Source organism: Barbus barbus (assembly GCF_936440315.1).
Source record: "Barbus barbus genome assembly, chromosome: 21".
Classification (NCBI taxonomy): domain Eukaryota; kingdom Metazoa; phylum Chordata; class Actinopteri; order Cypriniformes; family Cyprinidae; genus Barbus; species Barbus barbus.
Window position 1 is genome coordinate 5,387,476 of NC_136749.1, and position 15,096 is coordinate 5,402,571.

General features: G+C 39.1%; 1 protein-coding gene across 1 annotated transcript; it reads left to right on the forward strand.

Annotated features, from left to right (window-relative positions):
* Positions 1 to 4,106: 4,106 nt before the first annotated feature.
* LOC306886999 (PR domain zinc finger protein 1-like) lies at positions 4,107 to 13,895 on the forward strand. The gene is made up of 7 exons (XM_079444446.1): positions 4,107 to 4,265; positions 5,675 to 5,926; positions 7,357 to 7,476; positions 8,579 to 8,831; positions 10,714 to 11,672; positions 11,778 to 11,906; positions 12,018 to 13,895. Exons 1-7 carry the CDS (start codon positions 4,239 to 4,241, stop codon positions 12,603 to 12,605), a joined length of 2,328 nt encoding a protein of 775 aa, XP_079300572.1. The 5' UTR covers positions 4,107 to 4,238; the 3' UTR covers positions 12,606 to 13,895.
* Positions 13,896 to 15,096: the final 1,201 nt, after the last annotated feature.

The window sequence follows — 15,096 nt, forward strand, 5'->3', positions numbered from 1 at the left end:
GTTAATCCTAATGAGGCTGCTTTGGGTGGAGGTTTGTGTGTGTGTGTGTGTGTGTGTGTGTGTGTGTGTATGTGTGTGTGTGTGTGTGTGTGTGTGTGTGTGTGTGTGTGTGTGTGTGTGTGTGTGAACAGAGATCTCTGAACTTTGTGTATATCTGTAGGATTAAACCATCATTATCATTCATAGATGTTTATGGAAGCCAGCCGGTAAAACAAACTGATTTGTGTTTATTTTAAATGTACTTAAAATGTATATAGCTATAATGAATTGTATTATTGTATATAGTCAGCAAACTAATCATATTAAACCTAATCTTCAGTAAGTCATGATATGGACACTTTTTGTTTGCATTTGTTAGCACCAAAAAAGATCATATATTTTAATTAATATTTTCATCACTTAATATGTGTCTAAATATGGTCTATATAAGTTTTGCACAAGTGTAGACAAAATTCTAATACTTTATTTATTTTTTAATACATTATTTTATTTCTAGCTGAAAATATTTAGATAAATGTCACTAAATAAGTGAGTCTTAATTTTGTAATTATTCTTAATGCATGATATTCCTGACTTTTAAAACTGTTCAATCCTCATTTTATTTTATAAAGATATCTAGAATAACAGAATCAATTCTCCAAAGTGCAATGTTTCTGTCCCTGGTTTCTCTTTAGCAATTTCTTTCAGTTTTCAGTTCAGTTTCAATTTTTCAGTAAAAGAATAAAAAAGAAGGTTACACTTTATTTTAAGGTGTCCTTGTAACAGTCTAATTATACATTTAAATACCGAGTAATATTAATAAACTACATGCACTTACTATATGGTTAAGATTAGGGTTAGGTTTTGGCTTAGGGTTACTTGCATGTAATTATGCATAATTTATTGTTATTATAATAGTACATACATGTAGCGTGTAACAAGGACACCTTAAAATAAAGTGTTTGTTGTACTCTGGCAAATAAATGAATCAACTGCTATGATATAAAATCTTACAATTTCCATGTATACTGTATATTGCAATTGTATTAAATCTAATAATCTTTATAGAATTAACAATATGATTTATATAAATTTAGTCATTGTCAGTTATTGTGGAGCTGATTTTTTTCTCTCTCTCTCTTTTAAAAGCAGTAACACTTCCCTGAATTTTCATTCTTAGGTCAGAACCTACCCGATATCATGAATGTGCATATAAATAGTACGGCAAATAAAAATGAAAACTTGTGGTATAGATATGCAAAAATGGACTTTGGCGTGTATATGCTATGTGATGGGTGGGATTAGGGTTGTGTGGTAGATGCGTATCATGCAAAATCACGCAAAAACTGCATATTATATGCACACCAAACACATGCGTGTCATACATACACCAAAGTCCATTTTTGCGTATCAATGCAATGAGTTTTCGTTTTTATTTGGCGTACTATTTATACGCATTGTCATGAGACTGGGCTGTCAGCACTCTTTTCTACCCAAATGGCGTGTCATGTAAACAAACCCTCAAGCCACTGTCACTGTAAAGGGTTTAGGTAATATAGATGAATCCTGAGAACTTAATCATTAATATAAACAGTTTAATAACACATGCGCCAAATTTAGCATGGTCCTCTTTTAGCTTAGATAGTCTCTGTCTGGTTATAGTATTAATCACCACGCCACCCCCACTGTGGTAAATGTTGTAAGGAGACAGACATATCTCCAGATGGCTGGTTTGAGGAAGTGGAGTTGAAGCGGAGGGATTAGAGCTGTGTTGCCCCGTTACCCCACATGAAAAGGGTTGGGAGGGGTGTCATCTGCAGAACGTGCGGCACACGTGCAGATCAGCTTCTCTAGCACATGTGTGTACACACACACACACACTCGAAGCTTCAGACTCTGTTCAATCCAGGTGCCATGGCTCAGTATGCTTTGCTTAATATTTCAGTTGTGGTGGGATGTTCTTAGAATAACAGCCACACACACAAGCAAAGGAAATGTACATTAGCTTTCTTTTAACTAAGTAATAATTCTATTTAGTGAGAGAGCCCTGATTAAATGAGTTTAAAGACGATAACAGTGTTTACACTGTTTCAAAAGGGATGTGTTGTTGGTTGAGAGAAGGGAATTAGATTAAAAAAACACATTGGTTTCACGTATCAGTGTCTGGCTGCTGAGGACTAGTGGCAGATTGGATGTGGTTGTCAGCAACTTCTATGTTTGCGTCTTTAAGGATGTAAGCAATTATGCTGCGCAAATTTGTCATTCCTTATTTAAATTCGGAACATTTCTATTTATGCCGCAAGAAGTTTTTGCACTTCGTATCTTCCTCTTCTCTTCCTCTGCGGTGTGGGGATGTTATGAGCTGTCTGTAAAACTAACAGCGCTGTTGATGTCCCTCTGCCCGCTATTGTTTAGCTGGTTTTCTTTCAGGCCACATTAAACCCTTTATATAGACAGTAAAAAGGTCCATTTGAATTTGACTTCAGAGTTGAGAGAGTCCTCCCTGCCCCCTGGCCTCAGCTTGTCTAGAGAAAAAGAAGGTGTCTGATCAAGCCCTGGAGGGTTCAGCCCTTTTATGGGCTTGAAGTCTCTTAAAGTGGATCTTATTGGGAATGGCCTTGGCCGAGACAAACTCTCTTCTCTCGGATCCAGCTTGCTGGCAGGTCCCCATTTGAAGGTGAATTTCAGTGTTTTGGTGCTGGTCCTTCCTGGACTTCTAATTGAGTGGGTTTCAGTGTAAACAGCTGTGGACCAGATTGGGGTGGGTTGTGGGCTGAGCGGGTTCTGGGCAGCCCTTGGGGCTACAAGAATCTTCTGGGTAGTCTGCTGCCAGGAAATAGTAGGCTGCGACTGATGTGGTCAGCTCATTGTCACCAGCTGAATGTCGGGTGGGTGAGAGTGTTTTTGTGTGCAATGAGCGTTTTTGAGTATGTCTGCAGAGGGGCAGGCAAGAATCCTTCATTACTGCTTCATATTCTCCTGTTGTGTTTACAAGAGAAGTTTCTCTGATTTTAAGATTTTGAATGATCAGAATGTGAGTTTGTAGGAGTGCTCTTAAGAATGAATAATGCACCAGAGAGGGTAAGTATTGTGGGAAAGAGTGTAAAATGGGGGTTAAAAGAGGAACAGGGACGTCAGTCAGCTCCCAGCAAACGCCAATAGTCATTGAGTCACCGTCACAGGACGTCCTTCCTTTACAGGATGAGAGCGAGGGGAAGACACATCAACATGTTCACTTTCCTCTTCAAACAAGACCGTACCTCTGGGGGTTTGGGTCAAAACAGTCTTGTGTTGTGCATATCAATAATTCAAATACTATTGTGTTCACTTTCTTCTTTTGTGAGAGTCTGTATTATATAAAACAACAACAACATTGTATAAATTGAAATGAAATTAAAATATAGTATTATTACTTTTGGATTTCTGTTTTGATCATAAAAAAATAATTCTATAATATAATTAAAAAAGAAGATCCCACTTTATATTAGGTGGCCTTAACTAATGTGTACTTTTAAATTAATCATTTGATACAATGCACTTATTGTGTACATACATGTTTATACATTGTACTTATATTTTTAGAAATACCTATATGTAATTACATCTGTAATTAATTTATGTAATTACGTTTATAATTACACTGTTTACCCATCCCTTACACCTTTACCCACCCTTAAACCTACCCATACCACCAAACCTGTCCCTAACTTTACCCGTATCCCACCTCAATAGCAGCAAAAGTGTTTTGCAATACAATATGACCACAATAAGTACTTATTTTTTTGATGCAAGTACATAGTAGTTAAGGCCACTTAATATAAAGTGTGGCCAAAAAGAAAATGCACACTGATTAAAAATGTATATAAGGATTATTTACAAAGTACGTTTTACTACAGTATACATTTTTTTAAATAATTATATTTTAGCCAAAAAAGGTCAAAAAAGGTCAAAATACCTTTTTTTATTGTTTGTTAATTATTTTCTCTTCAATAATGTGTGTGTGTGTAGCAATAGGAGTAGTTAGATCATGTACTCTGGAGGCGGAGTCAGTGACAATAGGTGGGAGGAGATAGTGGGCAGGGCCAAAGTGCCTTCAACAAGTCAGACAAACATGCTCAGGCAGTCAGTCAATCTCAGGCACTTGCAGGAGAAGTCACTTACCATCTGGACTAGCAGTGGGACAAGACAGGAGAACTGTGAGCTGCACCTGTCCCAAACATATACACACACACTCAGGGAAGAGATCACACACAGCCTCTATGTGTGGCTGGGACCAGAGCGTCCTGGTAAGTGATATTTCTCTAAACTGTGTTTTTGTGTGTTCTGCATTTATCTCTGTGTAAAGCAGAGAATGCGTTTTACAGTGGAACTGATTGTTTCTGTTATTTCATAAATGAAATATTTCGTGCTTATTCAGTTATTTAGTGGTTGTTAATTCTGTGTGGTGTGACTGTTTTGAGGTATAGAAAAACAGTTTTATTCAGGCTTTCTAGGTCATTATAGTTTTTTAAAAGTTAAAATTCTTGACTGTGATAATTTAAGGCATTTTCATTTATTTTAGTATTTAAAACAATTCTTAGAAAATGATTTCTGTATTTAATTCTTAGAAAAATATTTCTGTATTTAATAATAGTTTATAGTTTTATTAAATTTAAACTAAACTTTAAGGATTTCACTTAAAATTAGTATTTTCTTTTCTTATCAAACATAATATATAGTTTTATACATATTTTGTATGCATACATCTGATTTCCATGTTTGTTAATGTGGAGTTTTTCAGTTTCATTATGAGTTTTGGTTCTACAGCTGTCCTACGCACACAATTCTTTCTAACAAAAAACAAAACATAACTACTCTCTGATCTTCTTTAAAAATTATATATATATATTAGTATAATAGACTATGCTCAACTACTATTTATACTCATCACAAATAAACTTTTACGCAAATCAACTACAGCTTACACATTACGATCTGTTTTTGAAACATAAAATTGTATTAATTCTGTATTAAAATGAACTACAAACATTTGTAATTATAAGAACAAATAGTTTTAAATTAAGTTTTTAGTTGTACTTTTAAATTACATGAATAAACTTTTAAGTTTAGTTTTAGTCCTGAACATATTTTGCCTTTTGAATTTTGGTTTGATCATTTTGCATCAAAGTTTTTCCTCTTTTGTTTCTATTTCTCTCACACACATTCTCTGGGATGGATTGATAGTTCCGTTGCTCTGCCACTCTGATTGCAATTTTAGCTACATTCAGATGTAGACGGGACTTCCTTCCTCTGTTTTCCTCCATTTGTGACTATTTTTTCACTCAGGGAAGAAAACAGTGAGAGGGTAAGACGCATGTTGATAGACAGAAACGAAGAGCAGGACATGAAAAGAGAGACTGAGATCAGTTCTGACCTTACGAGCGGGTCGGGACGGCTGTTGTCTTTCATTTACTCTTAGAGCACTTCTGCTTCTACGTGTAGAAAGGAACTTATTCATTTTAATGTTGTGTAAACAATTAAGCTCTAATTTAGGCAAAAATATTAAAATTCTAATTAATTATAAATTGTACAATAAATGAAAATTTGTAGATACTAGATAAATTATTTAACCTTTACCCTTTACTAAGATAATGTTTAGTTCTCTAGTTCTCTGATCTGATAAGTCATTTAATTCTAATGCTTTTTCCTTTCTCAGGCTGCTTCTCATCACAGCTCGGTCATGTTGACTACAGAGGGAGCACCCTGCATCGTGGACAATGAGGAGCTCAAGATGGATGTAGAAGATGTAGACATGACAAAATGGACGGAGGAAGAGTTTGAGGAGAAATGCACGTACATCGTAAAAGACCACACCTGGGAGGGTCCTCTGGAGAACACGGAACTCACCCAGGCCGAGGCGTCCTTACCCAGAAACCTGGCCTTCAAACACCCAGCAGACTCTAAGGAGGTATGACACGACGCTCACACACCATCACATAGGCCTATGCAACGGCATTACGCATGATGTACTCATGGCCTCGAGGCATCCTTTTTGAAATATGCCATGAAATTCATCGGGTTACAACTGCAGTACTGCATGCCATCTGCTAATAATTGTTGCCTGCTTGTATGAGTGTACTGACAGTAAATCTGCAAACCCGCCTCAGAGTGTCACATTATCAAACTGCAAGGGTTTAAGCAGAACTTCGGATGGTTGTGATAACAGCATCTATAAAGCCACACCTACTGATCACATAACTGGCATTAATCTTCTTTATCAGCACTGTCAGGCCTTTTTTTAAACTTGTTTTGTTGAACTAAAAAAGTCCCTGTCTATGTCTGTGTGCTTAATAATTTCTAGCTCACATAGTTACTCAGCTAACACAAACATCCATACATCAGAGCACCACATGACAAGCTCCTCAAGCACCCGAGTGCAAAAGTTCCAGAGTGCCATCTATCAAACCTGTTTTATCTGCAGAAGACTGCCATGTCTGTGTCCATGACAATCCACAAACACACTACTTTCCACCTTTCTAGCGCTAATGACGGCAGAGGCTTTGAATAGGATTAAGCCTCTCTTATTTTGAAAGTGTTTATAGATCAATAGGAACAGGGTTATAGATTTTTTCATCAGTCGCTCTGTCTGTCTTATCTCTTCCTGTGAGGTTCACGTACTTTTGAGGTGATAAAGAGTTAACCCTCTTTCTTCAAGAAACACCTGAGATTCAAACAGGAAGAGAGTGAGTGAAGTCATGTGTTTCACAGAGGAAGATTATGATGATGAAAGAGTATTGATGGAGAGAGCGATTAATAAGTTGAAAAGTAGGAGTTTGTGTGAGGAGATCTTTAGGTTAGAGAAGGGTCGAGTTGTAGTTATGTTTCAAAAAATATGAAAGATTTTGGTTTTGATTTTAAAATTCCCATTTCTGTTTTGTACAGTAATCCATTTTGCAGAATTAATTTAAACTATAAATTCTGTGTGGCCCTAAATATATTAATGTCTATCAAATAAACCACCTGTATGATTCAGTATTGTGAAGAGAGGTTAAGCTTTGGTGATCACCTCCTCAGAAGTGTCTGTGCGGATAATAAGAGGTGAAACGGGACAAGCGAATAGTCTCTCTCAGCCTTAGGACACAACCTTGATGACCTTTAGCTTCCTGTGGCTGTCAGGAGAGGTGACGGGTGAAGAGAGGCATGGCTCCATGTCTTTCAAGTGTGCACATCTGGCTGACTGTCAATTAATTACCCCTCTCACACACACACATTCTGTCTTGCTAATACTGTCAAGATAATTTAATGAATTATTTTTTAGAAAATGATTGAATTGTGATCCTAAGATACTGTGCTTTCAACTTCATCTTTAACCACCTGTTTTCCTACGTTTTTAACCAGGTTATTGGTGTAGTAAGCAGAGAATACATCCCCAAAGGCACACGGTTTGGCCCCCTTGTGGGAGAAAGCTACACTGCAGAAAATGTCCCCAAAGATGCGAACAGGAAGTACTTCTGGCGGGTGAGTTGTTTTGTTTCAGAATCTTTCAATAAAGTAGGAATGGAAAAAAAAAAAAAAAAACAATACTGGGTCACTTCCTGTTCCACTGGCTGACTTCATATGTGACATCATGGGCTAGATGGCTATGCAGAAGCAGTGCTTTTATATTCTCAGAGCAATCAGAAACTGCTGAGTAAAGACCTGCTGTTTTGGGAACTGCATTGCTGCACTGGTGCTGAATGACTGAGAGAGCACTGATACGTTCCATATAGTGTAATCTTTATTTAACTGTGCAGCACTCTGAGCTTGTGTGACAGGAAGTGCTGAATAACTCTACAGTTCTGCTGCTGTGAATATATCTTTCTTAAAAATATGTCCGCTTTACGTGTCATTGCAGCTATTCAAAGTGTTTGAACAGTGAAAAAAGAAATCCCATTGCAACATCACAGTTCACACTACCATTAAATGCCACTAACAATTCAAACGAAACATTTCTCTCACTCCTCTGTAACTTGCAGCTGTCGTCACGGAGAAAGTGCAAAGTCAACCCGCTCTGGTTTTGTGTTGACTTATTTTCTGTCACTTCCATATTGTTGCCAAATAGAAGATCCCCAAGTGGAACAACTCTGGTCTTTACCTACTAGACACAGCACTGATATCATTGTTTCCTGTGTTACTGTCAGTCCTTTACCATATGGTGCAGGGCAGGTGATTACAGAGTCACTGGTTAGCGTTTCAAAGCATAGAGAAAAAGTGCTAGATGAAGTGTGGTGTTGACGTTTCAGAGGGAAACCTTGTTTGTGACGTCTTGAAAGTGTTCCTGGAACTTGCAAACTTAGTATAAACAACATACTGAGACAGGCGTCCCCCTACCATACTTCAGATGAGACCTAAGAACGCATCAGAGAGCTGGATGGAGATACTCTGAGACTGTGAATGTGTGGGGGCGTCTGCTGACTCACTGTGAGATTTTATAAGAGCAAACCCCACTCGTCTGTCTCAAAGACACGAGAACCACACTGGAGGACTAGAGAATAGAGCATTGTAATAAAGAGTAATAAAGTTATTGTATTTTTTTTTTTTTTAATGACCTGGTTTTAATTTGCTTCATTATATTTTCTAGATATACTCAAATGGGGAGTTCCATCATTTTGTGGATGGACTGGACGAGGAGAAGAGTAACTGGATGCGTTATGTGAATCCAGCTCATTCCCAGCAGGAACAGAACCTTGCTGCCTGCCAAAACGGCATGAACATCTATTTCTACACCGTGAAGGCCATTCCTGCAGATCAGGAGCTACTGGTGTGGTACTGCCCTGAGTTTGCCCGCCGTCTCAACTACCCTGCCTCTGGAGAGATCATGATGCAAAAACTCAGTAAGTTCACCAAAAATACATATATGTGACATCTCACTATTTGTCATAGACCTGAACAGATATTTGTTCCTTGTTATCTCAGTTTAAGTCAAGAAAAACATGCCTTTCCCACTATAGAGATAGACCCTGTAAGCATTGCGCAAACACACCAGCTTCTTCCCTTTCATCTCTGTTAAGATTGGAATTCTTTGAACTAGTCTGTTTCTCTCTTTTCTTCCTCTACGATGTTTGTGTTCAGACTAATTACAAAGAATAGGAGTGTAATGTTGCAGCCATTGGTGTTTGAGGACGTTCTTTAAACATGAAAGTGACTAAGGTTTGTTTTGCCCAACATACTAAACCAGCAATAAAAAAATAAAAAAAACCAAGACATGGAAAGATTGATACGGAGGAGAGGGGGAGATTATAGGTAGGTGAACAGGCCAGTCAGTGTGACTCCTCTCCCCAGAGTCATGCGCATACCCTGGGGCCACTGGATGTAGCCGACCCCTTGAGCTCAACACACATAGACAAGTCTGTAATTACACCTACTCACTCATGTCTGCTGCCCCTCTACCTGCAGCCTTAAGAAGGAATAATAGCCTCTGCATCTCAAAGCGGAACAGTAGCAACCCTAAAGAAACCTGGTGTATGACTCAATCTAATAGAATGGGCTGATCTGACTGACACAGCCTCCCACGTGAAACTGATTTAGACTCTGACTTTCTTTTTCACTAGTCGTGTCTGGTGTAAAATGACAGCACATTCAGCCCATCATGTATCTTGAGTCCCTTCATTCCTTTGTCATCCTGTCTCAGGAGGTGTGGGAGGAACTTCTTCATTTGTTTGCCACTTTAAGAGTAAGGAGAGGCTAGTAAGAGTGTGCACGAGAGAAAAAAAAAATCTCCATTGACTAGTTGAACTTCCTGGCGGCAGGGCTGTGCTGACAGATTGATATCTCTGTGATCGCCGGCTGTTTGTTTTTGGCAAGCTCTCTAGGGAGGAACAGAACTGGTACTATCTGTGGAAGAGAGGTGGGAGGGGAAAACTGATAACCTCTCGGTTTGTTTACACGTAGCTGCCGGGACAGAAGGATAGGGGAGTAGAGAGTCTGGTACATCTTTTAAGGGATACTTATCATGCACACACTCATATTCACACTTGAATTGTACACAATTAACCCCGTGAAAGTTCAGTTAACAGGAAGCAGGAAGTTATTTAATTGTTTACATCCTTTTGAAGGAAATTAACAGTGAAGTATTTAAGATATATGGGAAAGTAATTTTCTAATCATCTTTTATCAAATGTGAGTGGGTGGAAGGGTCAGGGTGGTTTATAATGGGTCTATTTAGCCTAAATTTCAGAATTATATTACTCAATTTATGTTTTATTCATATTTCACTGACTTATTATTGTGAATTCTGCAAAAGCTTTTAAGTTTGGTGCTGTGCAGAAATTTGGGAACTCTTTTAAGATCAGTCACTAAATAAAATCCATCCCTGGTCTCAGTGGACTCTAAAAGGGAAAAAGCTAGGCATGTAGATCCCTATTAGCAGGACGCCATCAGTCCCCCCACACCCACTCAGTGAACCCCATTAGATAGTATCAGTGCATCCATCCCACCCTGACCGGGGCGGCTGTCAGGCCTCACATCCTGTCTGTAGACCCTAACACGGGATAATTTGTCAAACTGTCACACTAAGTGAACCACTGGGGTGCTTTGTTGAAATTTGCTTTAAGAAGAGCTGTATCCTCTGGGACAATGGAACTGCTGTGTCCCTCAAAATAACAGTAACTGGAATTGGGATCGTGACCATGTAAAACATATCGCAAATGGACCTGTATCAGTGAATATAAATGAGTGAGAAAATTATTAACATATTGTTTTTGTGTGTGTAAACAGAGCAGAGCCTGATTGAAGCCACACAGCAAGCGACTGAAGTCAAGCACCCAGTGAAAAGAGAGCACAGCGTTTCAGAGATTTTGAAAGACGTACTGCAAGAACCCAGCAGACCACTTCCCACCCGTCCCCGCTGCCCCAACAGCCCAGACCGACCTCTTTACCCCAGTGCTGTCTATCCACTCCGCCCTTCCCTAAGCAAAGACTTTTTAAAGACTACCACAGTATTTGGCCTCCCGAACCGCTCCCAGAGACAGTGTTCAGTGACACCCAGCCCTTCAGCACACAGCAGTCTGGACAGCAGTCCAGAAAGCAGTCCCACACCAGCATCCCTTGAGCCAAGAGACACCCTTCTCTCCTTCTCTCCAGCACTCTACAGTCGTGGCCTGAACCACTACCCAGGCTACTCACCAGCAGGCTCCATGCCCTTCTACCCTAACCCGCACTACTCACGCTACCTCATGCCCCACTATTCTGTTAGTAGTCTGAATGGGCCACCTACTTTGGGCGGTATATTTCCACACATGTACCCCTTTTATAGCAGCTTTGTACCCCCTCATGTACCCTTTCCACCTGGCATGCTTCCGTCTGAGGGTAGTCGACAATTTCTGCTTCCACCTGACTCTCCGGCTCCCAGGGACATCCTGCTCCCAGCGGCCACCAGTGCCTTTTCTGCAGCCACCTCTCTGAAAGATAAACCAGTGCATGGGCACCCCTACGCTCCTGCTGGTGGGTCTCCAACAGCCGGCTCTGCAGCCTCTACAGGACGTGTTCCTACCAAGCCTACCTCAGCAATCCTGAGCACCAGCCGCTCAGAGGATAAGGCGATCAATCTCAGCAAGATGAAACATGATTCCATGGGCTACAAAAGTCTAGATTACCCACTTAAGAAGCAAAACGGGAAGATCAAGTATGAGTGTAATGTCTGCACCAAGACTTTTGGTCAACTTTCCAATCTCAAGGTAAGCAAGAGAACTGTGCCTCCTTTTTGATGAATAGCATATGTGTGCTACACATCTGTTAGAAACACTCCTGGTAGTACCTAGCTTACCTGTCTTTATTTTCAGGTGCACCTGCGAGTCCATAGCGGTGAACGACCCTTTAAGTGTCAGACCTGCAATAAAGGTTTCACTCAGCTGGCCCACCTGCAGAAACACTATTTGGTCCACACAGGAGAGAAACCCCACGAGTGCCAGGTAAATAATACCAACAGTTTCAGTAGTAACCAGTCATTTCCTTTTCTGTGTACATTTGTAAGGTGTCTGCTCCAATAAGAATGAGATCCTAAAACTGCTTTCACCTCACAGGTGTGTCACAAGCGTTTCAGCAGCACTAGCAACTTGAAGACCCATTTGCGACTGCATTCTGGTGAAAAGCCCTACCAGTGCAAGATCTGCCCAGCCAAGTTTACACAGTTTGTCCACCTCAAGCTGCACAAACGCCTGCACACACGAGAACGTCCACACCAATGCCCGCATTGCCACCACAACTACATTCACCTCAGCAGCCTGCGGCTCCATCTCAAAGGCTACTGCTTAGCGGTCTCTCCTTCTCCCAGCTGCAGCCTGGATGAACTCAACCGCATGAACGAGGAAATTGAACGCTTTGACATCAGCGATAATGCAGACAGACTGGAAGAAATGGAAGGGTTTGACGTGGAGAGCATGGTAGAGAAACAGATCTTTGGCCTGCTCTGGCAGGAGATGGATTTTAAGGCGTCTTATCACAAAGGTAGCACTGGAGGAGACCTGCACCCCCCACCACCTGCATTATCTACATATCATCTGAACGAGCATGGTAGTGAGGCCTCTGTCATCAAGGTTCATTGCAGCAGCCCTATCCAGCTCCTACCTGTCAAGGTTAAAAAGGAGACAGAGGAGGCCATGGAAACCTAGCCAACTAGAGGCTTGCTGACCTGACTAGCTCTCTAGGCCAGGTTATGGACAGCCATAAGTATACATAATTCTTCTCAAAGAATCAGGCTATGGCTATGTTCAGGGACTTGAGTACTCAGGGCTAACAGACATCGTTCCAGTCCATCAGTGGTCCAGTATGTCCTGCACAAATTAAAAAGACAATCATATTCTTTTATTAATATTATTATTGTTGTGATTAATATTATTTGCTCTTCTTGGTGTTTATTTTAGTTTGTTACGTAATCTATTTAATTTATTGTTCAATGTGTCATCCTTCACAACCAACTAGTGGAAATAATGTTTACAATGACTGGTTAAATCATTGTAATTTACTGTTTTATATATTTTCTTTTGCTTTATTCTTGTAAATAGTGTCCCAGTTGACTGTGATTTCATGTGTGACTGCAAAGAGCTCACCACATTCAGGTTTATTTTTTAATGTGGGCTTTGAAGTCAGAGGTAGAACTTTTTGCTGAAGGCATTTTTTTAACTATAGGAGAGGTCAGAGGTTACATATCTATGTGTACGTGTTTTACATAACATTTATTTTCTTCATGTTGAGCTCTACACAATATAATGAATACAAAAAGGGCATATTATATATTACCAACAACTGTTACCTCAAATGTCAGTGTGTGTGTGTGTACGGTGTGTGCTTGAATTGAGAGACGTCAGAGGCATATGTGATGTTTGTTTTGCTACTCGAAGAGGAAATCAAATGTCCCAATGTGCAGGTCTACATGTGGTCCAAAGAATAGCAGTCTGTCTAGCTGTCACACACAGGCTGTGAGACTGACACTGCATTTTCTTACTTATGTGTGGCACATTACTGAAACCAAAACGATAAAGAAATGAGAATGTGTAAATGATAACCAAAGTGAACTCTTTCGTTTATTTTCAGAGATGTGTGCAAGTGCAGTGTGAGCTGCTGCAACTTCTCTGCAGGTCTGTGATGATGTTTATGGACACTCCACATCACTTGGGCCTTTGTATGCACTGGTTCTTTTTTTTGTCTTATGTTTGTAATTATCTTTGTTTTAATATGATTTTTTGCAGCAATATTAGTAGTTTATCAGCAACATGTGCTGTGAGGTAGTAGTAGTATCTCATACACTTTCTGTCCTAAAGTATGACCAAAGTCTACACCTCATCTTCAGCTTTAAATTAAAGAAAAAAAACTGTCTTTGTTTACATACTGGTTTAAGTAACTATTTAAGTACAGCTTTGACAAAATGTAAATTATAATATAAATCTTCCCTGATCTAAAGCATTTTTTGTCACTTGTGTGTTTTTTTTTTTCTTCCATGTATATAAGACAGGGCTCATTCTTCTCTAAACCACTATATGGCACAAAAACTCACTGCAGCACGAAACATCTGAGATTCATAATTCATGTGGATATTTGGTGGATTCTTGATGTGATTGCAGGCAGCAGCACAGAGACGATTCTGTGCTAATTTTACCTAATTTAAATGTTATAGATTTATAGCAAATGTGAATAGATACAATTACAGCAAAGGTCTTGTTAATTATTAAAGGTCTTATTTATTATTTCAGTTTTGTATAACAAGTATAAAGTATAAAAAGTATATTTGGCAAAGAGCTTTTTTCCATTATGACTTCATTTTGACAATTATCTTTCCATTAAACATTTATTTATTTAATAATTAGCAAAAATAAAACGTGTAAAATGTATTTGCAATTAAGCAAAATAAAAAACAGCCACAAATAAATTTAATTTAGAAAATACAGAATGGCTGTGATTCTTAGGTACTTCAAAATACAACAAACTATCCTTTACGGTGCATTAAAGACTCTGGGTCTGCAGGTAGCTCCAGGGTAAAAGCTAGTAACACAGCAATTACAAAATGCTTCATTTGCACTTCCGATGAATAGATCCATGACTAGGCAGACAAAAGAAGCAGTCACCAAATCCAAAGTGTAAGATTCGACACCGCACAAATCATGACACTGTTAGTAATACTAGTCACAACAGGCCTATAAATATGACATATACACACACACGCTATGTCACTACAATAATGAAATGCATATTAATATCAGCCAATTAAAATTATTCTGATTGGCTGTTAATGTGTCATGTCTTAGAAGTTTGTTGATGATTATATAAGCAAGTACTGTACAGCACATCCTTTTCTCAAAATAGATCAAAATCTATCATCAATGTAAATGATCGTGCCTAGCTGATCGAGTCCATTTCCAAATGTTTTCGATTTAATGAAATTCCGTCAGCCACATTTAGCCTAATAATGTAACTTTTGCGTTAAATGATCACTTCAAAAGAAATCCAGAGAGTAATACAAATGTAAAGAACTGAGTCTTGGCTGTGAAACCTGACTGTAAGAATTTGATGTTTACAATGTGTTTTCCTTGTTAAGCAGATGTGGTAATACATTGCTTATGCAGTTCTGGCTCATGCGTGTCCTCTTCCTAATCCAGTTCTGAGAAC

What these genes read in the sequence shown, in the direction of transcription:
- LOC306886999 (XM_079444446.1), top strand. Translation starts at nt 4,239, where the DNA reads ATGTGTGGCTGGGACCAGAGCGTCCTG. An exon ending in ACAGGAAGTACTTCTGGCGG is followed by an intron (nt 7,477 to 8,578) that starts GTGAGTTGTTTT and finishes TATATTTTCTAG; the next exon opens with ATATACTCAAATGGGGAGTT. An exon ending in GATCATGATGCAAAAACTCA is followed by an intron (nt 8,832 to 10,713) that starts GTAAGTTCACCA and finishes GTGTGTAAACAG; the next exon opens with AGCAGAGCCTGATTGAAGCC.